Source organism: Camelus ferus, chromosome 2, assembly GCF_009834535.1.
Source record: "Camelus ferus isolate YT-003-E chromosome 2, BCGSAC_Cfer_1.0, whole genome shotgun sequence".
Taxonomy (NCBI): Eukaryota; Metazoa; Chordata; class Mammalia; order Artiodactyla; family Camelidae; genus Camelus; species Camelus ferus.
Window position 1 is genome coordinate 99,694,536 of NC_045697.1, and position 27,614 is coordinate 99,722,149.

The window sequence follows — 27,614 nt, forward strand, 5'->3', positions numbered from 1 at the left end:
CCACCAGAGGGAACTAACAGAGCCCAAATAATAGGAACATACTGACCCCAGCAAGCCAACCAATCAAGCTTTTCAGACAAGGACTGCAGTTTCCACACACAAACCAAGTATCAATTTCTTGGTTTCTAGGAAGGTATGTGAAATTTTATTGAAGTCAGATTTAATTCATGGGTTTATTTTTTTTTCTCCTCAACAGTAGACATGTTTTAATAGTAAGAGGCAACTGACCTTGGAGACATTAATGCTAATAAATGTCTATGGACATGAAAATAAGGAGAGTACATCTTTGAAAAATACTTTACAGATTAGGAAGAATTTTCAGGTGGAGAAGTGAGTGCTGGCAATTTTCCTCCTCAATACGTGAATTTAATTTATAAACACAATTTGTGCCTGTTAGAGATGGAAAAAAGTTTTGTAGGACCATGTAGGACCACGAGTAGCATATAAACAAATTAGAAAAAGGTACACCTCTGAAGCCTGGGGCATGGCTTGGTGAGCAGAGCAAGGGATGGATTTTAAGCTCTGCTTTCCGCTAGCAGGCAGCTCTGCACAGGAACAATCGCACAACCATATTCGGCAGCCCTAGAGTCTGGGCAGTGGTAGCTCCAAGGGGATGCTTGAGGGTAGTTTTTAATCCTCCCTCTCCCCAATTATTTGATAAGAATGGAATGGAATTTTTTTTATCTCACCTAAAGTGCAAGTCCAAGACAAGTGGCCCACCTGCCCCCTTCCAATCAGAATGCCGACCTGAAATTTTTCCTAAAGAGAAATTCTGGATCCATCACTCTATGGAAACAGACATTTTCCATCCTGTTCTCCTCTGCTTTCAATCCACCCTGCTGGAAAGGTCTTGCTGATATTTTCCAAGTTGCCTTTTCCTTTATAATATCCCATTTCCTGATCACTCCCTACCTCCTCATTCTTGTAGCCATGAATTCTTTCATGGGTCAAAAATTTTTGTAGGAGACAACTGAAACCAGGTCTGCATGTAGGCCTGAAGGCTTGCATCTTATAAGTGACCAATTCTCAGTTCTTACTTTATTTGACCTGACAACAGCTCTTAACCCTATTGATCACTCTGTCCTTTGGAAAGTTTCTTCATTTGGACACAGGGAGGAAAGTTTCTTTCAGGACACAGCTCTCCCATGTCCTTCTCCATGTTGGCTGCTCCTTCTCAGTCTCCTGCACTGATTCCCCTTCATCTTCCTGATTTCCAAGGGTTGACATCCACTAGCCATCCTCTCCTTTGTTCTGTCTACACCACTGCCTCTGCGACCTCACCAGGTCCTTTACACACCATCCATTCCGGACAACTCCCAAGTTTATATCTTCCCCTGGCTCCTGCTCTGAACTCCAGACTCATCTTCAATGGCCTCCTCAACATCTCCATTGGATATTTAAAAACATCTTAAACTTGACAGGCCCAAAAGCAAACATCTTAATTTTCACCCCCAACCATTCACACCTGACAGCCCTTTCCACCTGGGCAAACGGTCCTCCTTTTTTAGTTGCTCACACAGAAAGCCTTGAAGTCATCCTTGGCTCATCTCTTGCTCTGTCTAACCACATCAGCAACATCAGTTGGTTCCAGATTTGAAATATGTCCAGAATTGGACTACTTCATACCAGCTATCACTCAGGTCTAAGTCAGCAACACCTCTTAGCCAGGATTATCACAACAGTCTTCTAATTCACTTCCCTAATTCTGCCCTTCCTTCCTTCCCCACTCTCCAAGCGGAGTTAACTTTCTTGCTGGCAGTCAGAGTGATGCTAAGTGAACCTAAGTGAGATTGTGTGTCTCCTCTGCATGTGGCCCACCTCCCAGAGAGAAACTCAAGGAGCTTGAAAGAGTCTGGAAGGCTCTATATGGAAGGCTTAGCCCTCTGCTGTATATCTGGGTATCACTCCATCACTGTCCTTTGGGAACCTTCTGTGAACATGCCGACCCTGCTCCCACCTCTGGGAGGTACCTTTGTACTTTCTGGTCTTTCATCCTTCAGATGTCCTCACACTAACTCTTTCAATCTCCTTTAGTCTCTGCTCACATATCATTTTCTCAGACAGGTTCTCCCTGATGCACTGTATTAAATAATACCACACTCCTAACACCCTCTGTCTCCCTTACCCTGCATTATTTTCCTTCATAGGACTTCACAATGCTTTTCTCCACTGTGTGTGTGTTTTGATATATATATTTGTATATACATATAGTGCATATATATACATATTTGTGTATGTATATGTGTGTGTGATCATTGTCTGTCTTCCCCACCAAGAATGTAAGGTCTGTGCCATAAAGCATTTTAATTCATTGTTATCTAACTCCAGCACCTAGGAAAATGCCTAGCACATAGCAGGCGTTCAATACATACTTCCTGAATGAATTTAGTCAGTTTATACACTGACTAAAAGTTACATGCAATTTTTAAAATAAAATGCATTAAAATTTACCTTAAAAATTTCCATAATTGGACATAATTGAAAGGCATTTAAAGAAATATGGTATTTACCTCTGAAGCACACTCAAGCCACGTTTCGATGAACAGTGGACTGAAATCCACCATCCTTGCGAGTAGACTGCCTAGCGGTAATTAGGCAAAACAATAGCCACTAACTAACATTACTTAACACTTTGTTGGCCTTGTGTTGAATTACAAAATGTTAAATTTACTACATGTTTGTTTTCACCAATTGCCATCAAATTCTATTACTAAACAGGATTTGTGTACATGTAGGACCCATCTAAATGAGTATATTATGTCGTGGTTCACTATTGTGGATGCTGAAGAATCAAGACTGATGTCTTATGAGGGAATATCCAACAGCGAAATCAGGAATCGTGTTTCTATTTACCACCCTATTGCCAAAGCTAATTGTGTATATAAAGATTTCTTAATGTAAGCTGTTAGCATATTAAAGAATATTTTCTGAAATTCAATACATGATTCAAATGACATACAATTTAAATACACTTGTGAAAACCAAAAGATAAATTCATTTAAAACAGGGTATAACTAAGGAAAAAACTTTACTTAAAATACCACACTAATAGCTAACTTAGTTCACAGTAGCCTAAAGAAGTGTACAAATCTAAAATTTCCTATTTCCTTCCTTACATATTTTAGTGTTTGATCCTTATCTTTAAACTCAACATGTAGATGTAAAAATACAATATTAATCAGATTGTGTATTTTAATGCCTGTGACTATAGAGGCCAAGCATTAGGATGGTTGGCATATGGGCTTTGGGCCTGGATGTGCATCTGGTTCTGCCACTTCCTGGTTGTGGGTCTTGGGCAAAGTATCTTATCCAAGTGTGTCTGTTTTCTTAAGGGTTGTAGCGAGGAAATGTGAGATGGTTACAGGTGAAACACTTAGAATAGTGCTTAGCATAGAGTAATCACTCAACAAATACTAGCTGTTATTAATAGCTACACATAATGAAAACAAAGTTCTGCCATCATATCCCCTCTTTGTAGTTAATGGGCTGAATTAATCCAGTTTGCTCTAATGTCAAAAATATCTAAATAGTTTCATGTGAAATCACTCCTAAAAGAAGAGAATCTTTTATACAGCAGAGGAATGCTTAGCAGCTTCTTTAGAGATGCCAGTTTCTCTCCAGGAATCTACTGATAACACACACTTCAAATGTCATAATTGGTACTCAGAGCCCTTAGAGATGTTTCTTGGGTTATTGCTTAGAAAAAGCTCTGAGAAATCCCATTGTAAACACTAGCTTCCAATGTGCTTCATTACTGATACTGATATTTTGAGATCATGATAGAATGTGAGAATCCTGATTAGTTTACTAACTTTCTTCATGTTGGACTTTCTTCAGCTATGTTACCCCCAACACCCATTAACGTGCACACACACACACACACTTATATCTCACACACCCCATTTAAAAATGAGAGAAGATGATTTGTTATATAACTATATTGACCTTTATGTTTATGCTTTTGAATCCTGTTTTAGGGAAGATTTTATTTTAATAAAGATTTGTATCCTTAACTTAACCTCCTTCCTAGCATTATTAATTCTGTGAGATATGGTAGATATGTTACAAGGTCCATTCTAGTCTTATTAATTCTATGATACATGGGAGACTAGTCATGCTGAATTTGAAATTGTAGGCTATGTTAGGATTTAAGGTACTTAATTCCATTCATTCATTCATATTACGGAGAGACAAGCAACCCACAGATACTTTTTTACCTGATCTGATTTTCCTTATCTTTTTAAAAATTTTATTGAGGTGAAATTCACATAGCATGCAATTAAGCATTATAAAGTATATAAGTCAGTGGCATTCAGTGCATTCCCAATGTGGTCAACCACCACCTCTCTCCAGTTTCAAACTTCATCACCCCAGAAAAATATAATCATTCCACATTCCCTCCTTCCCTGTTCCCTGCTTTATGTCACTAAGAACTTGCCTATTTGAAATATATCATATACAAGGGATCATAAAATATGTGACTTTTTGTATCTAGCTTCTTTTACTTAACATAATGTTTTCAAGGTTCATCTAAGTTGTCGCATGTGTCATTACTTTGTTTCTGTTTATTGAATAAAATCTCATTGTATGTACATATCACAATGTATTTATCCATTTATCCATTGATGGGTATTTGGGTTGTTTCTACCTTTTGACTTCTATGAATAATGTTGCTATAAACATTCATACACAAGTTTCTGTGTGGACATTTCATTTCTCTTGGGTAAATATCTAGGAGTGGAATTGCTCGGTCACTCTATGTTTAACTTTTTAAGGAACTGCCAAAATGGTTTCCACAGTGTCTGCACCATTGTACATTTCCACTAGCAATGTACAAAGGTACTTATTTCTCCATATCCTTGCGAATACTTATTTGCCATTTTTGTTGTTTTTATTAAAGCCACCCTAATGGGTGTGAAGTGGTATCTCATTGCGGTTTTGATTTGCATTTTCTAATGGTCAGTGATACTGAATATCTTTCACTTGCATATTGGCCATCTGTATATCTTCTTTGGAGAAATGTCTGTTCATCTTCTTTGCCCGTTTTTAAAATTGGGTTGTTCATCTCTTTGTGCTGAGTTGTTAAGAGTTCTTTATATATTCTGGATATTAAACTCTTATCAGCTATGTGATTTGCAAATATTTTCTTCCATTCTGTATACTGCCTTTTCACAGTTTGATAATGTCTTTTGACATTATCAAAACACACAAATGGTTTTAATTTTTATGAAATCCAATTTATCTATTTATTCATTTGTTGCTCACATTTTTGGTGTCAAATCTAAGAATTCACTGCCAAATTTATGGAATCCTCAGATTCATATGGAAGAGCAAGGGACCCTGAATAGTCAAAACATTATTTAAAGAAGAAAATGTTGGAGTACTCACCCTTCCTGATTACAAAGCTTACCACAAAGCTACAGAAATCAAAACAGTGTGGTACTGACATACATACCAATGGAACAGAACCATGATTCCAGAAATAAACAAAAACATCTATGGCCAATTGATTTTTGACAAGGATGTCAATACCATTCAATGAGGGAAAGAATATTCTCTTCAAGAATTGGCATTGGGACGACTGGATATCCAAACACAAAAGAATGAAACTGCACCCCTACCTCACTCCACATACAAAAATTAACTCAAAATGGATCAGCAACCCAAATTTAAGAGCTAAAACAATAGAACTAGTAGAAGAAAACACAGGAGTAAGTATTTGCCATAGATAATTTAAATCCACAGATAACTCTACACTCCAATTAAAAGAACATCTTCTCCATCATAACTTTGCCCAAAGACTACAGGAATGGTAGCAAGGATGACTGACTTGAGTTTAATCTCTTTTCATCCTCTTGTCCATTAGGGTAGATATTTCATGAGAAGGTAATTAGAAGGTAATTGAAGGTAATTAGAAAGAAGGAAAAAAAATCAAATGCCTAGGCTAATCCTAATGAAAATTGGCCATGAGTAACAAAAATAAAACCAAAATACACAATTTGAACCAAATGCACCCTTTGATTTCTAAACTCTTAGCCAGGGACAGGGTATGCAGTGGTTAAGAGCATAGACCCTGGATCCAGAGGGCCTGGATTCCAATCCCGGACTAACTTCACTGCCTGTCTTCTATTTAATCTCTCTCCATGCCTCAGCTCCCTCATCTTTAAAATGAGAATAATATTAGTGCTTATTTCATGGCATTGTTTCCTAGCACATAGTAAGTACTTAAGTGTGTGCTATTATTTCTAGGACTGATAGATGATGGATCAGGCAAGAGAGATGTTTCTATGCTTTCATGATGATACAGAAAGTTGCTAGAATGAGCAGCTTCTATGGTGGCCATGAACATGTGCCTGGTAGACCTCCAACTTTGGTGTAACTGACTAAGGGCCCAGAGGCTGTGCTCTGAAATCCATGACCACATTGCACAAAGGTCTCACTTCCTACCAGCTGCTCCAGCCAGTAATTAAGTACTGCAGGAAGGCCATTCCTGAGAGGCACAGGACTCCTCTTATGGTTAATTTTGGCTCAAGTACTCTTTGACAACCTTGTTGAAATTTAGTCTGAAAGGCAAGCTGGACTTTCCATCCTGCTTTGTCTTCACTCTGGGACAGTCTTGCATTATGGTTTGATGGCTCTCCTAAACTTTCCTGGTTCCCTCTCTGTATTCTTTCACCCTTTTAATCCCACCTTAGTGCCTGATACTTAGAAGACTTGAACTAATAAAGTCTGGCATTCAAAGCTCTCTTACATACTACCTTAAGCCACATGCCATCTTATCTCCTACCTCTTAGCTTCGTGTATCTTTCCCTCTTGGTTTCCTAAAGTACCTAATGCTTCCCATCTCTGAGCCTTTGCCCATGCCCCCTCACTGAGAAAGCACTTACCTCCTGGCCACTTTTCCCTATTGGATGCCACTTGTCATTGATCATGTATCTCAAATGTCACCTTCTCTAAGCCTTTCAAGATCTGCCAACCAGGTATACTCTATACCCTTACCTAAACTGCAAGGACCCTTGCCTTTGAGCTTTTTATAAGCTTATTAACAGCAATAACTATCTCCTGCTTTGAACCCTCCAAAGTCTCCAGCTTGTACAGAATAGGCACTCAATATTTGTAGGATATAATTGGAAAATTAGGGGGAATTCTTCCCTAGGATTTAATTGTTAACATTCAGGATTTCCAACAGCTTACATCCATTTTGCTTGATATGGCAGCAATGAACTCAGATGAATAAAAAGAAATCCTATGTATCAAGTACTTAGGGTAGAATGTAGCATGTAGTAACTCAATTTTAATATCTGCTTAAAATTCTTCACCAAATTTGGCTGATTCCCACCCCCTCCAAAGGAAAGATGATGTGAAATTCTAAAACAGTTTTGGGTTTGTCTGTATATATAAATGGGGACTAGGGGATCAAGAAAAATAGTTGTAAAAGAATGCTTCCTCCTCTAACAAAGGGCCCTTGGCCTAAGGGCTGGCAAAGGCAACTTCCCTTCCCTTTAGCTCCTCCAGAAATGAAAAGGGAGATCCTGGCATTTTAACAAGCTTCCACATTGTGAAGTATATAAACAGTAATATGAGAAGGCACCGATGAGCTCAGTATGTAGAGAATCTTACTTTCTCACATATGTGTGATTGTCTGTGGTCATTACTGTAACTGACACTTATTAAGTGCATGTTATTCACGTTTAATCCTTACTAAAGACTTATCCTGATACAGGACAGGAAACAGGCTTGGTGACCAAGTCATGCTGCTAGGTCACTGACCCAAATCCCAAAGAAGTTTATTGTAGGCATCCAAAAGATATGTTGATCATATAAAATTCAACTTCTACCCCCAACCTTATCCAGGGCTTTTGGGGCAATGCTCTTGGGCAATTCAGCCCAAGGAAACTGACACTGGAAAGAAGGCAAGGTTTGGCATCTAGCCAGAGTACAGCAGCAGTGCAACTCAACAGCTTCAGGTAAAGGGTTGTAACTCTTTAACTTTGATCTCTAACCATTTCCGGCGAGGAACACAACATTCAGTAAGAACTCCTCAGGTGGAAAGCAGGAAGAGGGTGGCTAGTGCAAGGATCAGATAGCACCTGCATGGACACTCATTTATTAATGATTTATCAAGGGCAATCACATGAGAGGACTGCCATTTTTCCCTGCCCTCATTTTTCTCACTAACAGGCCTGAAAAGTGAACAAGATGGATGGGTCCAGCAAACAGCAAGAGGAGGATAGTACTTTCACCAACATTTCTCTTGCAGACGACCCAGGTAAGGAAGAAGCTGATGAATTCTGAAACATAAAATTCAGCAACTGCTCAGCAGTTGTTTAAAAAATATAAGTTTTATTGTTTTTATTATATGGTAAATCATACTCATTGTAGAAAACTTGAAAAAATATAACTACAAAAATAAAACAAAAAGTTTTCATTTAAGAGCTATTTTCTTTTTCCATTAAAATTGAGTGATTATTGTAAAACTTTCTCTACTTTTTAAAATAAGTCGACAAATAGAAAATGTTTACTTACAAAAGCTCTGGAAACATGACGTTAAAGTTGCTAAAACAACCTATGCTATTATTACCATAATTTGTTCAATTACAGTCCATTCTTTTCCTATTTTGTGAAATAATTTGATCATTTCTGAAAAATGAACAAGAATATGCTGCAATTTGCTTTTAAAATTATGTCAGAAAACGTCTGGTTTCTAAGCAAGGACCAAGTTTGCTGAATTCAACATGAGAGAAGGAAAAAAAGGGAGAGTAGTGGTTCTAAAATGCTGATGGAAGGGTAACATGGCTCATTCAACATCCCAGAGAAAACAGACAATGCTGAGTCACATGTTAACTGGAAACACTTCAAACCTATAAGCACCCACGTCTCGTGTGTGCGTGTGCGTGTGTGTGCGTGTGTTGGCAGCAGTGTTTTGCATCCAAGTTCCCTTAGCACAATCATACATAGTAAGAAGCCAGCAAGACTGCAGCTAAGCAACGGGGGTTACTGATTTTGATTAACAGAGAGCAGAGCATGAATATTTAACATCAATTGCTCTTTCATACAGCCACGCTTCTTCACTTTCTCCCTAAATGCTCAGATTCAAAAAGCCTCTTTCTAAACTGTGGCCAGACAATTAGCACCAACTGCCAGCCCGTCCGGGCTAAGCCTCCCCTCCTGGCACCGCATAAACATGCTTCAGGGGCTTTGAAAAACAAAGAGGAGCATTTTCAGCTCTCTGACAGGAGGAAAGGTACAAAGTACTGCGGCTGTTGAAGAAGTGGGATACCGCTGGTCTTAACATGCTCTCACCAGGGTGTTATAGAAAAACGACAGAGCTGCAGTCAGCAGCGAAAGAAACAAAGACCAAGGGAAACCTGCTACTTAGCTTCTAGGAGTTAGGAGTGCTGAACATGGGCGTGGGGAACCTTAGATGCTGTGGGCGGGTGCAGTTCAGACAGGGTGCTTGCTTGCTCCAAAGTCGCCCCCGCCCAGGATTCTTTCTCCGTCTAAACGTGGGCTGGGCCTGAAAGCCTGAAGCTGGGCAAGAGCCTTTCCATAACTACTCTCTCTCACTTCCAGCCCTGGGCACTGCCTCAGCTCTGCCCTCCACATCTCATCCTCAGCCACCCTCACATTTCCAGGGCAGACAAAAGCAGAGGAGGGCGGGGATTTGAATTCAGGTGTCCAATCCACTGTTGGCAATGGTTTTGAATGGGACTCCGTCAAAGTTGCTTGCTTACAATAAACTGGGATGTGTAAAGCGGGTTGGTGGTGAGACATGGCAGCCCAGCGAGGGCTCCGATGGTTCCTTGCTCTCACTCAAGACTTCCTCATCCTTGGTTGGCCGAATCACATAATCTTAGGGCACAGGGGCCTTATGGGATGGTCCAGCATGGGAACAAGGTGGGCTGAGGCACTAGCACTAATTTGTGCTGTTTCAGTATTCCAAGATGGCAAATGGAAATTCACGTTCTGGTAACAGAAAAGAACTGACACCCCATTTGGGGGGGGGGGGGTGGTTGTAGACAACTGTATCGATTTGATGTGATAGTACTGGTTTCCTGTTGTTAATCAGAGGTTCTTGGTCTTTGATTAATAAAAACAGGAAGACAAAGTATTATGAAATAAATACAGCTTGTTCATAATTTCACATTAGATGGAGCTGCACTTCTTTCAATGGCATCTCTTTCCAGGCTGGGTTTCCTGTGGTTAGTGTGATAAAAAGCAAGTTCTGTGTATAAATCAACGTAGAACAGGTAGTAAGGGTGTCAGTTTGAGAAGACTGAGGAAGTTGTGAAATGCCCAAGAGGCACACATATCCTATGAAGTAAGTGAGTGGGTTTATTTCAGAATGAAATTAAAAAGAGACGGAAATTTCTTTCAGCTTAGATGAAATAGTTTTTTCAAATGGTTACTAAGTTTTAAGGATACAAATACTTATTAAGATGTCTGAACTTGAATACTTAATTCTTAGAGCTGTTTTGTATTTCTCCTGGCCTTGGAAACACCGTGAAAAAATTACTTAAAATGAAGGGCACTGTGAACTAAGGTAGTTTGGGAATCTCTGGTCTAAGCTGTCCTGCGGCTGCCCTGGCCTTGCTTCTGGGTGAGACACACAGTGCAGGACAGACATCTGATAGTATTGATCTGTCCTTCCTTCCTGTGTTTCTGATCCCCTGGCTCTGTGCTGCCACACTTCTCAGGTTCTCCTTTGACCTCTCCTTGTCATTCGCAGGCTCTTTTGGGAACCCCTTCTCTCAAGCGTTTCCCCAAGATTCTGCCCTTCGCCTGCTTTTCTCCTCTCTCTGGATACACGCTCCAGATGCTCTCATCCACTCCTCTTTAGTTCCATTCCTACCACCTATATTATATTCCAGTGACTCTAAAACAGAGCTTGTAAATTCAAACACCTTTAGGGCCAAGCCATGCACTTGTGGGAAAGAGGCAACGGTCTATGAATGTGTATTTCATTCAGTTTCCCAAACAAACTATTGACATTTCAATTCTTTTTTCAGTTTCCTAGGTCCTTCATCATGTATCTTTTTTTTCAGTTTTTAAAAATTGTATACTAATGCAGTAAGAGCACTTAAAATGAGATCTACCTTCTTAACAGATTTTTAAGTGAACAACACAGTAATTTTTTTAGGCTTTTTTGGGGGGAGGAGAGTTAATTAGATTTGTTTGTTTATGTATTTATGTATGTATGTATGTATGTATGTATGTATGTATGTATTTATTTATTTATTTATTTAATGGAGGTACTGGGGATTGAACCCAGGATACAGTACAGTATAATATAGTACAGTATAATACAGTATTGTTAACCACAGGCACAATGTTGTACACCAGATCTCTAGAACTTAATCATCTTACATTCCTGAAATTTTATAGCCATTGATTAGCAACTGCTACCAGCCCCTGCAGTCATCATTTGTTCTTTGCTTCCATGAGTCTATTTTAGATACCTCATATAAGTTGCAATCCACAATGTTTGTCCTTCTATGACTGGCTTATTTTACTTAGTATAAGGTCCACAGGTTCATCCATGTTGTGGCAGATTTCAGAACTTCATTTTGAAGGCTGAATAATATTCCATTGCGTGTATATACTACATTTTTGTTCATCTGTTCATCCGTTGATGGACGTTTAGGTTGTTTCTATATCTTAGCTATTGTGAATAGTGTAGCAATGGATATGAGAGTGCTAATATTTCTTCAAGATCCTGATTTCAATTCTTTTGGATAAGTATCCAGAAGTGGGATTGTTAATCATGTGGTAGTTCCATTTATAACTTTTTGAGGAACTTCCATACTGTTTTCCATAGTGACTGTACCATTTTACATTCCTACCAGTAGTGTAAAAGGGTTGTATTTTCTCCATATCTTCGTCAACACTTGTTGTCTTTTTTTTTTTTTTGATAGCCATCCTAACAAGTGTTAGGTGATATCTCATTATGATTTCGATTTGCATTTCCCTGATGACTAGTCACAGTGAGCATCTTTTCACTTACCTGTTGGCCATTTGTATGTCTTCTTTGATGAAATATCTTTTGAAGTCTTTTGCCCATTCTTAATTGGGTTATTATTGGTTTTTGGTTATTGAGATGCCCCTTATATATTTTGGAAATTAACCTCATATCAGATATATCATTTACAAATATTTTCTCCCATTCTGTAGTTTGCCATTATACCATTTTGATTGTTTCCTGTGCAAAAGTGTTTTTGTCTGATGTAGTCTTCCTTGTCTGTTTTTGCTTTTGTTGCCTGTGCTTTTGATGTCATATCTGTGAAATTATTGCCAAGACCAATGTCACAAAGCTTTTCCTCTATATTTTCTTCTAGGACTTTTATAGCTTCTGGTCTTACATTTAAGTCTTTAATCCATTTTGAGTTGATTTTTGTGTATGGTGTAAGATAAAGATCCAATTTCATTCTTTTGTATGTGGCTAGTTTTCCCAACATCATTAATTAAAAAGCCTATCTTTTCCCAATTGTGTATGCTTGGCACCCTGTTGAAGATCAGTTGATCTATATGTATAGATTTATTTCTGGGCTCTATATTCTGTTTCAGTAGTCTATAAGTCTTTGTGTCAGCATCACACTGTTTTAATTACTATGGCTTTGTAATATATTTTAATTACACTGAAATCAGGAAATGTGATGCCTCTAGCTTTGTTCTTTTTTTTTTTTTTTCCTCTCAAGATATTTTGGGCTATTTGGGGGTATTCTATGGTTTCATATGAATTTTAGAATTGTTTTTTCTATTTCTGTAAAGAATTGAGATCCCAGTGGGGTTTTTAGTTGGAACTGCACTGAATGTGTAGATTGCTTTGGGTAGGATGGAAATTTTAAGAATATTAAACTTGTGCCCTGAAAATTACAAAACACTGATGAAAGAAATTAAAGAAGATACAAATAAATAGTGAATCATCATGTATCTTTTAAATATAGCAGATATTACTCTTCACAATGGTGCCTCAGGTTTCACTCTTTCAGTAGGGACAAGCTTTGTTTGCACATCGAATATATGGGAACATTCTTCATTTCTCGCCACCATTTTCCTTGAAACACACAGTCCTCTTGGACTGGACTTCATTTTCTACTTTTGATTAAGATAAGAGAACAATAAAAGTTTACTTTTCTCTTAACTCTACTGTGAGAAGGGCGCCAGAGCAATGGTGATGAGGAAATGGCAACCCAAGTGGACCCTCTGGGCCCGGGGTCTGGCCAGGTGAGGACTGAGGCCCCTGGAGAGCAGGGGTCCTGCTCAGAGAGCCAAGCTGCTTCCCCCTTCTAGCTGATTGTTGTCATGGAAGAAGAGAAATGCAAATAAGCAGCATTCTCAAGCAACACCAAAAATACCAATTTTTTTTGGTGCAGCTTCCTGATTCTTCCATGTTTTCCACTTAATCCTAATTTTAAAAATGACATCATGGAAGCCAAACAAAACACATGTGCAGGACAGGTGTAACTGCAGAAGAAACTACTTTCAGATTTCTGTTCTCAAGTCTTTATCATTTGTCTTTATATGAGTTTCTGATTCATAATCCTACTGCTTGCTAGACACCTAGGTACGGGGTCAGATGAACTCATCTTACCCCGTGCCCACCCCCTAATCTGCTTCCCACTTCTGACTCATAATTTTAATGAATGATCCTATCAACCATCCAGGTCCTTAAGCTAGAAATTCACATCATTGTCCTATTCTCATTTCTCACAACCCAATCAATCACTGATTCCTGTTGACTTGACCTTGAAAATGTTTCTCAGATCAATCTGGCTTTCTCCATCCCTGTCATCACTTCCCTGATCAAGTTCTCACTATCTCCCACATAAACCACAGCATCAACCTCTCAACTGTTCTTCCTCTTTCAGTTCTTCTCCCTTCAAATCTCTCCTCCACACTGACCATATCACACCCTTTCCCTGCAGAGAATAATCAGAGCCTTGCATCCCCTGCTGGATGAAGTCCCAGACACTAATGTGGCATTTAAAGTCTCCCTCTTCCTGGCTCTGTCTGTCTCTTTAGCGTCCTTTCCTGCCACACAGTTTGGCCTCAGTAAGAAATACTTAATGTTCTACCCACATGCTGTCTATTTCATGCCTTTGGACTTTGTTTGTGCTGCTCTTTGCCTGGAATAACACCACTCACCTTTTCTTGCCTGGCTAATTCCTGTTCATCCTTAAAGAAGCCACTCAGGCATCACCTCCTCTAGGAAGCATCTCTTGACCTTCCCAAGCTGAGTTAGGTTTCCTTTCTCCTTCCTGAGAACTCCAAACTTATCTCTATCTATATTTTTTTCACAGCATGTTATACTTGTATATGGGTACCCCCCTCAACCCCGCCTAAGAAGACTGTGAGCTGCGAGAAGATGCAACCTGGGTTTTAAAATGTCTGCACTCTGACACCTAGCCAAATGTCTGGCAACTAACAGACACTAAAACCATTTTCCCCAAAGAATTCTGATTGAGTCTGTGTGTATATTGGGATGAGGGCCAGTTAGGCAGGCTGGCCCCTAGCTGAGAATCAACTTTAGGGTCAGCTTTCCTAAGTTATTTCTAGTTTGTAGAGTTTCTTTCCCATATCCACTCCTGGGTCAGTCAGTTCTGCTTTCAGAAAACATTTATTGAGTTATCATAATATTATATATATTATTATTATAAGTTAACATTTATTGAGTTATTATACTATCACATGCCAGGTAGTAGACAGGACCTGGCTATTTGGAGAACTGGCTCAGGGTAGTGAGGCAGAAAGGGCTTTGAGTCAGAAAAGCTTAGATTTGAATCTGTTAGACTTTGAGTAAGTTATTTAACATCCTTGAGCCTCAGTTTCCTCAGCTGCAAAACCATCATAAGAATATGTCTCAGAATTGTCTTGAGATTAAATGAAATAATAAAGGCAGCTTCTTGAACCAGCCTGGCCTACAGTGAATATTCAGTACGTTTTAGTTCCTCTTCTACCCACTTCAAGGAGATCACACAAAAGTTTCCTAAAAGGCTCCAAGATTTGGCCACATCAGTTGTCATGGTAACGGCAGTGTCCTGTGGATGCCTCTCTGTAAGCCGGGAGGGACTCTTGACGTCCTCCTGATAAAAAGGCTTGTGATAGAAGAGGGAGGTGGGTGTGAACAGACTCTTTAAACAAGAATGTGATTCTTTTCTGATACAAATAGTACAGCTCCTCTTTTTCCTCTTCATCCTGGCCCTCACCTCTTCCCCGCTGATGTTCTTCCCATCACTGTCCTCCATTATGCCTCCTTCCTGACTCTGCTCTCTAAAACCTCTCCTGAATAATATTCAAAGCTGCTTCTGCATCTGCTTTTGGCATCAGCCAATTAGCCCTCACTGGAAGGTTGTAATAAGCCTCCCGGAGAAGTGGCGCAATTGTTTGTGCTTTTATTTGATGCCGCTTCCTACCACTATACGGAAAATGGAACAATACCCGCCTCGTGCCCTGCTGAAAGCAGTCTGGGTTTGAAGAGCTTTCAGAAGGCCATCTGCCATCCCCTCAGCCCAGTGGAAGATCAGACACGAGGACCTGCATTAGTTAGCACTCCAAGTAAAAGGTATCAACGGTCTGTGTTCCTTTTCATCTTACCCTCCATTATTATTCGGGCTAAAGAAGGAAAAAGACTCGTGGCTCCCCAGCTGGGAGACACACTGAGCCACAGCAGGAGTTTGTCCACGAAAAGGGTGCAGGTTTTTCTTTTCTGTTGCTGAATGGAGCCTGTGTTTGCAGCCAGCACCATGCTCCAGAGTGTCCCCTGCAATGCTGGTAATGGCTTTCCTGGGTACACTGGACCTCGTGGGAGGATGCGGTGCTGACGAGTGTCCTGGAGTGGAGGCATCATTAAATTAACTATACAAGGATTAGGCGAGGGTGTGTGCTGGGCAGGGAGAGTGGAGTGGCTCCTGCGTCATCTCAGTTGACACCCTCTGATGAATCCGGCCATGGATATTAATTCAGAAGATTATTCAGACATCCTTAGAGATATCAAAAGAGATCACCTCTAGTATGATGGAAATATTTTTGTTCTTAGTGGATTGAACAAGTGTATTCATTGCATCAGCAACGACAGAAAGTTTCAGCAAATCTTAATTGGCATTTGGGATCCACAGAAGTATAGATAATGACATTGGCCAAGTGAAATATCTGTTCCTGTAAACTGAAGATAATGTGGACAGTGGCATTAGGCATACCTCCCTGGCCCAGCAAAATGCCTTAGAGACTTAGCAGAAGAGATTCAACGAGAAAAAGGAGATTAACTCTGCTTCCCAGTCACTTCTGAGAGCGCAATGGCTCTGGGGTCACTAATGTATTGCTAGAAACTGTAAGTGCTCTTTCTATGAAAAAGCTTCAGTCAGAGGAAATCCACTTACCTGAAATAAACAGTCTACCATAGTGCAAGAACTAGTTTTAATAAACAAGCTTAAGAAATGGAATATTAGGGCAGCATCAAAATGTTTTCAGTAATCTAGAGTGTTCTCTGATTTTCTCATCAAAACATAAGTATTAATATTTTGACTTCCTTTAAAAGACAAAACCATCCATCAGTTTCCTTGTATCAGCAGTGTTTTTTATTAGATTAACAACAAAAAGAGTAGGAATTTTTTTGTCAAATTTATATGAAATCCTTCATAATGTGCTAATTTTTTTTCTAGAGGAAAATCCAGAGGAGATTCAAAGGATCAAGGGTGAATTTGATTTACTTGAGCTCATGAGCTAATGAGACGCTGAACTCTCCCAGGTCCTTTTCCTGTTGAGAAGGAGACCAGCTGGCTATTTTCCAATACAGGGACCTTTATTTCACAAAGGCCCTAGTTGGACTGGATCAACTTTGGACACGCTTCCCCTCAAAGGCCTCCTGCCTGCTTTGTTCAGAATTTGAGGGTCCTTAGAGACCCTTGGGGCTCCCTGGAGAGACACTTTGAAGGTTCTTTTTGAGCCTGCAAAGAGAATCTGGAGTGTAGCGAGAAGGAGGGTAACCCTAACAGAGCAGGGCAACTGGATGAGCCAGCTTCAGCTGTCCTCCTCAACCCTAGGAATCAAATGTTTCAATGATCCAAAAGCTCTGAGTGACCCTATGGGAAATGATACGTACTCCAATCACAGAATCAGAATCAGATTCTGCTCAAAGCTGTTTCAGAGACATGTTTTGCTTTCACAGAAGACATTAGCGTTCATTTTCAATCCTCGAATTTGACGTTGGAAACGGAAGGGGCTTGGTGGCAGCCCATGTGAATGGTCCAGGAGAACAGTGAGCCTCCCTGGCAGCCCTTCCATTAGAGGGACCCGGGTCTTCCCTCCACCGGCCTCCCTGGGATGTACACAGCCAGCAGCCACCTCTTTTCAGCCCTAACTGGCTTTCTTTCCCATTTAATCATTGTTCTCTTGTTTCTCCACACACACGTTTCATTGTTAGCTTAATGACTTTGGCTCAGGATACTTGGCTGTGCACATGCGTAGTTCTGTCCTTGCTGGTAGCCTGACATTCATAAAAGCTGTTTGAAAAAGCTTGCATTTTAAAACACGTTCGTCCTTTCTTATCCCTCCTGAGAATCTTCACTATCTTTTCCTAGCAAACAAAAGACAACTATAATTTGTTCATCCACGTGAATATTTTGCTTTCATTTGCATTCTTTGTGGCAAGGTTAGTGGGCTTCTCTAAGGTCATGGTAACTCTTCAGAAAGCTTTGTTTATAAGAATATTATTTTCAACAATGCTTCTTAGCCTTCTTTCTTTTAGAATTTTAAGTGGCTTGAGCTTTATGCTATGACAATGTCCCTCAGCTTATAGTGGATTCCTGTCCCTTCTGCTTTAAAAGAGTGTAAAAACAGAATTTTCTGTAAATAAGATGTAGTTGATGTACCATCTGAGCAACTCGCTCAGATGGCAGTGACTGTTGGCCCGAAAACACTAACTCTCTCATTCAGTGCCTCTCTGTAAAATACTTGATGATCATCAAACACACAGGGAGAGCCTATATTTCAAGGAATTTCTCAAAGAATAGTGTTTGTAGAATTTTTTCTGCTAACACAAACAGTAATTCCTTTATTGGTCCAGTCTGTAAGTGGGGACATCATCCTTTTTCCATAGTATATAGTCATTTGACTATAAAAGGAATTAGGCAAATTTACAGCTAACTGGTCATTTTAAAGAAACAAACTGTGTGTAATATTTTGGTCATGTTCCAATGATAATATCCTTAAGGGTTTTTTTTAACCTTTTTTGAGGGGGAGGAGGCAGAAAAACTAAAGCAGATGTTGAAGAAAGATGATTAATCAGCTATCACTCTAGTTTTCCTATAGGTTCTCACTCCAGTTTTCCTATAGGTTCTCACTCCTGAAGATGATTAGAAAATCAGTTGGTTTCTTTAGAAATCCTAGTTAACTCTTTGGATATCTGATACCAGCTAAAAAATAACTCATCACTCATCACAAATAAAACTAAGAGTCACAAAATTAAATATTCGGAGTAAGCCCATATTTTACTATCTGATCATGTATCTCTTAGGTGGATGCTAATGACATTTACTGAGAACTTAATACGTCCAAGCACTGTGCTAAGAACTTCACATTCATTATCTCATTTAATCCTCACATACAGCATGTGATAGATATTATTATCCCTGGTTTCCACATTGAAAACTGGGACTCAAAAGGTTTAGTAACTTGTCCAAAACAGGGCGGGATAGCAGCCCAGGTCTGACCGACTTCAAAGCCTTTGTCAAATGACAATGCATCAGGATGGAAATTACCAGATAGCACAATTGCATTATACTGACAAGGTGGAAACAATAAGGTGCCTGCATTGCAGGTGTTGAACAGTGAAATATGGTCCCATAGTTATGAGGTCAATGTTCAAAATGTAATCACAGACTCAGAGGGCAGGAAGCGCCCCAGAGGCTCTCTAACAATACTGGAGTATGCTCAGACAAGGACGGTAGAATATAAAATTGTATCTATGTTGTGATTACAACCATGTGAAAGTAATTTATGTATAGGGACTAGGATGGGAAGAGAATGTGGAAAAATGTCTTTATTAGTGTGAAGGGATTATAAATTATTACATTTCATGTTCTATTTATACAATCATTTTTTTTTCTAAAAAACAAGGTTAACATTAGAGTTTTTCTGATCTATGGAAGTAAGATATCAATCCTAACTAGAGTGCTGATTTTTGAGAAGCATGTGAAAATACCAGTGCTAGGATTGAAGACATCTATCAACACATCACTACCGCCTTTTGCATTTTTAGTGATGTGTGCAAAAAGTTGTCTTAGGAGAATAAAATGTGGAAAGTGGCAGATTTGGCCATAGGACACACAAAGCACTGAGGGTGGGGGGCAGGGGAGATAAGACCTAAATTGTAAATGCCACCCTTCAACATAGTCATATCTTTTTTGTTGAAATTTTATTTTCATTTTGAAACAACCTCAAGTATCAAACATTTGCAAGTACATTAAGAAGGATTCTTTTTTCCTGAATTATTTGAGAGTAAGTTGCCAATCCAACACCCCCACTACCCCTAGATACTTAAGTGCGTATTTCCTACAAACAGGGACTTTCTCCTTCATAATCACAATACAACCAACCAAGTCAGGAAAATGACATTCAGACATCACAATCACCTAATCTTCAAAGTGCATTTACATCTCACCAGTTGTCTTGACGATATCCGTGACAGCAAAAGCACCCGGTTAGAGTCACACGTTGCATTTAGTTGTCACATCGCTTTAGCCCCCTTCAATCTGGAACAAGTCTTTACTTGACTTTCATAACTTTGATAATTTTAAAGATTATAGAGCAGTTGTTTTGTAACATGTTCCTCAATATCGGTATGTTTGGTGAGAACATCACAGAAGGAATGCTGTGTTCTTCTCACTGTACTGTAACGGGTGGTCCATAGTTTCCATTTATCCTTTAGTAGTGAGGTTCACTTTGATGCCTTGGTTATGGTGGTGTCTTGCTCCTTTTTATTTTAATAATTAGCAAGCCTTTTGGGGGGAGATATTTTGAAACTAGGTAATATTTCATTTCACATCAAACTATGTATGTATGTATTTATATGAGAATAGCCTCATGGCTTCCTACTTTATTGAGTAAAAGTCCTCAATATAGCCTTAGAGAAGAGGAAGAGATACCTAGTGCCCTGAAATCTTTTATAGGCAGTATTTCAATCAAGTGTATATAGATTCTCTTCCTACTGCCTTGAGTTACTAAAATTCTCACTTAACTTCACTTCATTTCTTCTTCTCTTATAAATTAGTCTCCAAAAGAGTCATAGGGAAGGATGGCCAACGAGGAAAAATCAAATATTCTTTTATTCATTCACCCATTTAATGACAGCCTACGAGGTACTAGGCTCTCCTCGGTTCAGGCTGTCACTTCAGTGTGTCTGCTTTGAACCTCAAGTCGGGCTCCCCCGGCAGTGATTGGCCACCGGGTAGAAGGCGGGTGTAGACAGCCTATGTTCCTATTACCATGTGGCTGGATTCCGAGAAGTTGTTAACCTTAATTTCTCTCAGAAGATGGAATGTTTATAAACCAAATGCTGGTATTTCCTTATGGCTCTCAAACTCATGACTCACGTTAGGATCATGATCTTAACTTTCACATACCAGAGATGCCACCTGACAAAATGATCAAGACACAGAGCAGAGCTGACTTTGTCATTTCACTAGGCCACTTTTCATAGCCCTTCCTCCTACACTGGTTTTAAAAACACCATTACATTCGGTCTCATTTTCAACATTCTAACACAGGTTGATTCACAGGAACATCTTTAATTTGTGGTACCTCGTGCCTTCTTTCTCCTTCCCATTTTCCATATTCCCTCCATGTGTTTTTTTAAAATCCACTCTGTTCTTTGTCTTTACCTTACCTTTTATCTCCTCTCAACTGCCCTCTCTGGTCCTGTGTTGCCCTTCTCTGCCTTGCTCTACCCTCCCTCCTTTCCACTTTTCTTCTCTCTCATCTACACTGTCCAAGGTCCTCCTCCTCCTTCCCTCCAACCTAATCTCATGGCCTGAACTTTGCACTTTTTGCTCCTTTGGTCCAGCCACTCCCTATTGTATTGTTGGCTTAAGGGTCTGGAGATGAAGGAAGATCTCACTAGTCTGAGCTGAATAACTTTTTGAGAAAAGTTTTAGTTTTATCATTTTAAGGACATGGAAAGAAGTCTTCAGCTCAGATAAATTTAGGTTTAAGCACTTAGAATCTGTGTATTACAATGATTGCTGCTGCGTCTATTAACTATTCACACACAAATACTGCTGCTAAGGCTGGTTATTTCCCTTATTTATTGTGCACTTATAGAGGATGGCTTTTTCTTAGGCAGCACTGAGTAATAATTAAGTTTCCAAGCTCTGCAGCTGAAGTCCCTGGAATCAAATTGTGGCTTAGCTAGCTGTGGTAGCACTGGGCAAGTTATTTAACCTCTCTAAGCTTTCATTTCCTCATCCATAGCATGGGGATGCCAAGTACCTACTTCCTAAACATTTTGTAAGAATTAAGTAAGACAGTTCTTGTAAAACTGTGTGGCACCTGGTAAATGTGGAATATATGTTATATATATTATAAATATAGTAAAAAAAAAATACCTGTATAATGAAAAATTCTCTACAATGAATATTCCTGACTAAACAAATAATTTTTGAAGTTTTAAAAAAATTGTCCCTGCTACCATACCAAAAATAAGCTCAGAATAGGAACTTTGTGTTGTAGTCAGTTAAAATCCACCACAGTTCTTTATTGTTCTACCTGAAATAGCAATTCTTTTCCTTTTTCTGTCACCACTTCAGTCCGAATAATCCCTTCCAGAAATTTCCATAAAGTTTACATATTGAAAGACATAAAAGGTGAATGACTTATGGTTAGGAGGCTTTAGAAACCTTTTCCCATCAGCTTGGTGATTGACCTACAGGGGTTTACAGATGTTCCAGTCAACACATAGGACTCTTCCAGAGAAATGTCACCATGAAGTGAGCCCTTCCCAACCCACTGGATTGCAGGGCAGGTAAACTGCACCAAACCCAAGTGGTGAGAGAGGAAGCACTCAACGCATCAGGAAAGGCCTGGAGAATCTGGAGATTCTCGGCTCTCTACACCGTGGTACAGTGTGACCAACCTACAAAGTCTAGATTCTGTGGTCACCATTTTAAGAAGGTGAAGTTACTGATGGAAGGGGAAAATCTTTCCAAGAAAATTCTTTGTAGAGAAAACAAACAGAAAAACAAAACAAAGCAAAACAACCAGCAGTTCAAGCTTTTGAGTTCAAGAAGAATTAAATTCAATGGACTTGGCCATCAAATGGGCTGGGAGTTCAGAGCCAGGAATTTGCTCAAAGTTAGAACTTTGGAACCAGTTCTTTCTTGGTCAAAGTTACAGTCTTTTGAGGTAGTTTATTAGACTGGGGAAGGACAAGGGTGAATAGGCTAAATATTATACAATTTCCAAAAGGAAATATTCTGCTAAACAATCATATCCTTTCTCAACTAGGCTTCCTCAAATGACCATGGAATGTGGAAAAGGATTTGAGTGACTGCTTTCTCAATTCTCCCAGAGATGGCACATAACAAGTACCTTTCTAGATGCAAGGGGAGAATTTATTTTATTTCATGCAATGGATACCTTAGGCAGGCTTAGCTCTCTCAGAACCTGGGGTGTAAAGGGGCTGGAGGTCCCATAGGGTGACGCATCCATGTGACAGAGTTGCAACACACTTCTAGCATTTTTTTTCTAGAACCCGAGACTGAAAACCATGCTCAACTTGGACCCTTCCTTCACTTTTATCTTCCATAGTTGATTTAGTCTGTTAACACATCCTGCTTCTACTTTCTTGAAAATGTTTATGGTAATATCCCCTTGTCTCCATTTCCACTGCCTCTACCACTCATGACTGAATTTTGTAACAGTCTTCTATAGTCTTATGACTTTGTACAGTCATAGAATTTAGCCTCTAGGAATATCAGTTTTCTCATGAGCAAAATAAAGATAATCATACTACCTGCCTTATAGGATTATGGTGAGGACTGAATGAGATATTTTATGTTAAGTGCTCAGTACAGCACCTTACAAATAGTTAGAACTCAATAAATGTTAGCTATTACTATTGTTATTTATGTCCCACCTTCACCCGCTGTGGATTCTTCCTACAAATGGATACTAGCTCTACACAAATCTTTCCAGAAAACATGTCCCTCACTACCTTAGGAATCCAGTGTATCAAATTCCTATTTGACTTTCCATGTTCTTCTCAGCTGATTCATTCATTCACTCTTTAATTTATTAATTCTTTCTGGTTCAAACTCTAAATATCCAACTGACTTCCTACTATTTCCAAACATGTATCATTCAGCCATTTCTTCAATATGCTCACACTGCATCCCCGTGATAGGCCGAGTATTGGTGATACAGGAGAAACTAAGAGAGAAACGCTGCCACTCTCATAAATATTACTGCTGGGAGAATAGCAAGTACACTAGTCAGAAAGTCTATTTGTCACGTCCTCACCCCCACATGTGTTCCTAATATAGCCCAACTCTCTCCAAAGCTCTATCACACTTAGTGCCGTCCTGCTTTATCGGTGTTCTAACGTGGACACTATGTGTCTTACCAGCTAGATTGTGAACCCTCCGAGACCTCTGTATTCTCTTAAGTGACCAACACATGAGGAGTTCAAACTATGCTTTTTGATTGAGATTGACTCATTTGATTTTTACAGGATGTAGAACACATTTCCTCTTTTGGGTCCCTCATTTCAAAACGTACATATCTCTAATATCTGTAGTCTAATGGAAGAACTTATATTTCTCTCAATTAGAATATGTATTCATTTGGACTGAGAGCTCTTTGATTTATTACAGCTGATATTTTTGACTGTTAACAGAAGATTAACAGATTTTACTCATACCTGATAGGTTTACATTATTTTGTATTTTTCATTCAGTATTTTTCATAGAAGCAGAGAAACTTCCTAAATAAATTCTTTGTTCTGATTATTATCGCTGTGTAACATACCCCCAAACTTAGTGTTGTAAGGCAACACTCACTTTATTTGCTCACTATTTTGTGGCTCAGAGATTCAAGGGGGTGTAGCTGGGCGGTTCTGCCTTGAGAATTCCTGCTGCCCTTGCAGCCAGATGTCAGCTAGGCTGCAGTCCTCTGGTTAGAAAAGCCTCAGACTCATTAGACTTTTAGTCCTATGCATGAAGCGAGACTTCAGGCAAGTCACTTTATTTCTCTGGGTCTCATTTTCCACACAGAATGAGATAAAACTAACAAATTCTTTTGAGAGCTCTTTCAGCTCAAAAGTCCTGTGATTCTATAAAATGCAAAAATAAAGTTTGAAAAAAACCACAAAAAATTAAAAAAATAAAGTTTGGATATGAGCAGCTACAAATCACTGTGCATAACTAAGGTTATTCTACAAGTAGAAAATGTTACTAAATGAAGGGAAAACCTAAGGACTGAAAATAATAAAGACAATTTTTTTATGGTGAAACAGAAACTTATCTTGAATCAATTTTGCCACTAGAGGTCACTAGTGTACCATCTCAAAGAGAATAAATGCCGTCAAGTTCCTTATCCATGGCCCCTAAATGACGTTCATGGTGTCTTTTAGTGTATTCAGAGTATCTCCTGACGTATGTCATGATGGGGTGACATCGGTTATCACTGTAGATGATGTTTCACATGTGCCTAGGGTTCTGTAAGTGTGAAGGGCCACGACCAGAACCAAAAGGAAAATTAATTCTCTGGCTTTTCTGCCCTCTCACTGGGATGCGTTAAGGGGCAGTGAGAAAATCTGACAGAAAGATACATGAGCTCTGAGGTGAAAAGGCATTGTGGAAACACTGTATCACCCTCTGAGGCAGCACAGACATGTCTCCTTTTTAAGAGGCAGGAAAAGTAAGGATCTAGAGAAGAACGTTCATTCATTCATTCAACCAATATTTATGGGCTCACATGTAGCCAGTGTGCTGGCGATGGCGCCACATTAATGAAGGAGACCAGCTGGTGCCCTCGAGGAATCTAAGAAATCGGGCAGAGGAGGGTTTCTAGCCAGATGCTCTTAGTACTTACAGACCACCATGCCAGGCAACTTTCCCTCAGAATTTCTTCCCGCATCTCCCCCAGAGACCGTTAGGACAAGCAATATAAGTCCCATTTCGAGCGCAGGTGGTCACCTGCAGCACGGTAAAGCCAGTGACTTTTTAAAGCTGATGACACTTTTCTGAGGTGAAGTTAAGAGTTGACTAGATGCCTTTTACATCAAATCCAAAACTGAACCACAAAGATACGTGTGAGAAGATGTTAAAATGCTGAGTTGGGTTGTGGCCAATGATGCTTGTTAGAAAAAAAAAATAATGCCTAATATCTTTAAATGAGAGAAACAATGCTCTAAGAGACATTATTGCCCTGAAACATAAAGATCTGTAGAGGTCGCTGAAGAAACTTCCATGAGACAGAGAGACTCCAGGAGGCCTCTGAAGGGCATATCAATTTTCTCCCAAAATGAAAACTACATTTTCTTATATTTTGCTTCATGCAGTACATAAAGAAAACCTAGCAAATGGAAAAACTCACAATTCTACCATCAAGGATGAATAGCAAGGGGTTCTAGGCTCTTTCCATACCTTGAAGAGCTAGTTATTCTACAGCTTTAAGGGGGATTTTAAATTAGTTATCATCAGCCTTTAGACCAGACACAAAGTCTGTTTCTGAGCATAACAGGCAAGACCCTATCCCTTAGCAGCAAGGTATTCTTTTGTTTTCTGCCTTCACTAGAGAAGAAGAAGAAACGGAGTCTGGTCAGATCTCTGCTTCAAGTTGGGGAAGACTTGATCTACTTTTGCTATGATGAGTGTTACTAACTATTCTGGCAATTATTAATCTTAAGCACTTGTTTTAAAACAAACCACAACATGAAAAGATGCTCAACATCACTATTAGAGAAATGCAAATCAAAACTACAATGAGATATCACTTCACACCAGTCAGAATGGCCATTACCAAAAAGTCTACAAATAATAAATGCTGGAGAGGGTGTAGAGAAAAGGGAACCTTCCTTCCCTGTTGGTGGAAATGTATATTGGTGAAGCCATTGTGGAAAACACTATGGAGGTTCCTTAAAAAACTAAAAATAGAGTTACCATGTGACCCAGCAATCCCACTCTTGGGCATACATCCAGAAAAGACAAAAGGTCTAAATAAAAAAAAAAAAAACATGAACCCCAATGTTCATAGCAGCACTATTTACAACAGCCAAGACATGGAAAAAATCTAAATGTCCATCAACAGATGACTGGATAAAGAAGATGTGGTATATACATAATGGAATATTACTCAGCCACAAAAAGAATGAAATAATGCCATCTGCAGCAACTTGGATGGACCTAGAGTTTATCATATTAAGTGCAGTAAGTCCGACAGAGAAAGACAAATATCATATATCATTTTTATATGGAACCTATAAAAATAATACAAATCAACTTACAAAACAGAAACAGACTCACAGACATAGAAAACAAGCTTGTGGTTACCAAAGGGGAAAGGGGGGAGGGATAAATTAGGAGTTTGGGATTAGCAGATACAAAGTATATATGTGTATATATAATATATAATATATATATAATACATAAAATATTATATATATATATAAAATAGATAAACAACAAGGATTTGCTGTATAGCACAGGGAACTATATTCAAAACAAAAACAAAACTGAACTACAGACAGGCTTGTCCTTTCTTCTGATTGTTGCAATGTTTGGTAAAACAGTGAAAAAGAAAGGGTAGGGGGAGAGCTACAAAATAGGACTTGATTTATTTAAAACTGTATTTACTATTATGCTGTTGACTTCTACTAATGCTTCTTCAATGCCAGCCAGTGTAGTTCTCCTCCTTTCTGACTGATAGGCAGCCCACCAACACTTTATGAGACATTCTGCAGTAATTCCCTTGAGATTACTGTATAAGGAAGGAGGAGGGAAAGTAGGAATTTGTCACAGAACTAAAGAGGTTAGAGGTTCCTAGGAGAGGTGTCTGCCAGGGCCCCGAGTGTCTCTGGTGTGCCAAGAGCACAAGGTCCTGCCTGGCCTTTATTCAGGCCATTTCTTAGGGTGTGTTTGCAAAGAGCAACTATACGGGATGAGGTCATTCCTCTCCCCCTGGTAGAAGAGTGAACTTGCTTCCACTTGCTGTAAAAACAATAGATTCCCTGAGCTCAGCTTCCCTCCCTGTACAATAACCCACTGTGTGTGCAGACACCTACCTGGGGGACTCGGGGGAGATGGGGAACAGAAGCAAATCATCATGAAGCTCACACTGCTGTGAGCTGTGAGTAATAGACTCTGACCCGGGCATCTCATGTCTCCTCCCAGCACCTGTGAAATCAAGCTAACTTATAAGCTTGTAAGTTGTGTAAAATCCCAGATTCTGACACAGCCTGACAGAACTCGCTCAAGGTGATTATTAGTATAAACAGTTACCGGGGAAACACAAAACTATGAGGATTATGTCTGTGTACTGAAAGTAAGAAAATCCATTAGGAACCAAGCATTTTAGCACCTTGCTAGCAACTCATGTGCAGCCTTTTATAAAATATTAGTTTC

At 39.4% G+C, this 27,614-nt stretch overlaps 1 protein-coding gene across 2 annotated transcripts in view; it reads left to right on the forward strand.

Moving 5' to 3' along the window:
- The first annotated feature begins 8,125 nt into the window (after window positions 1–8,125).
- The window catches only part of SCOC (short coiled-coil protein), a 36,908-nt gene continuing 17,419 nt past the window's right edge, over window positions 8,126–27,614 (forward strand). Inside the window, exon 1 of one of the 2 annotated variants that reach the window (XM_032463881.1) lies at window positions 8,126–8,269. In XM_032463881.1, coding sequence (XP_032319772.1) covers window positions 8,200–8,269 — 70 coding nt within the window. In that variant the 5' untranslated portion in view covers window positions 8,126–8,199. The remainder of the gene's footprint in view (window positions 8,270–27,614) is intronic. The other variant, XM_032463874.1, reaches the window with a different exon arrangement.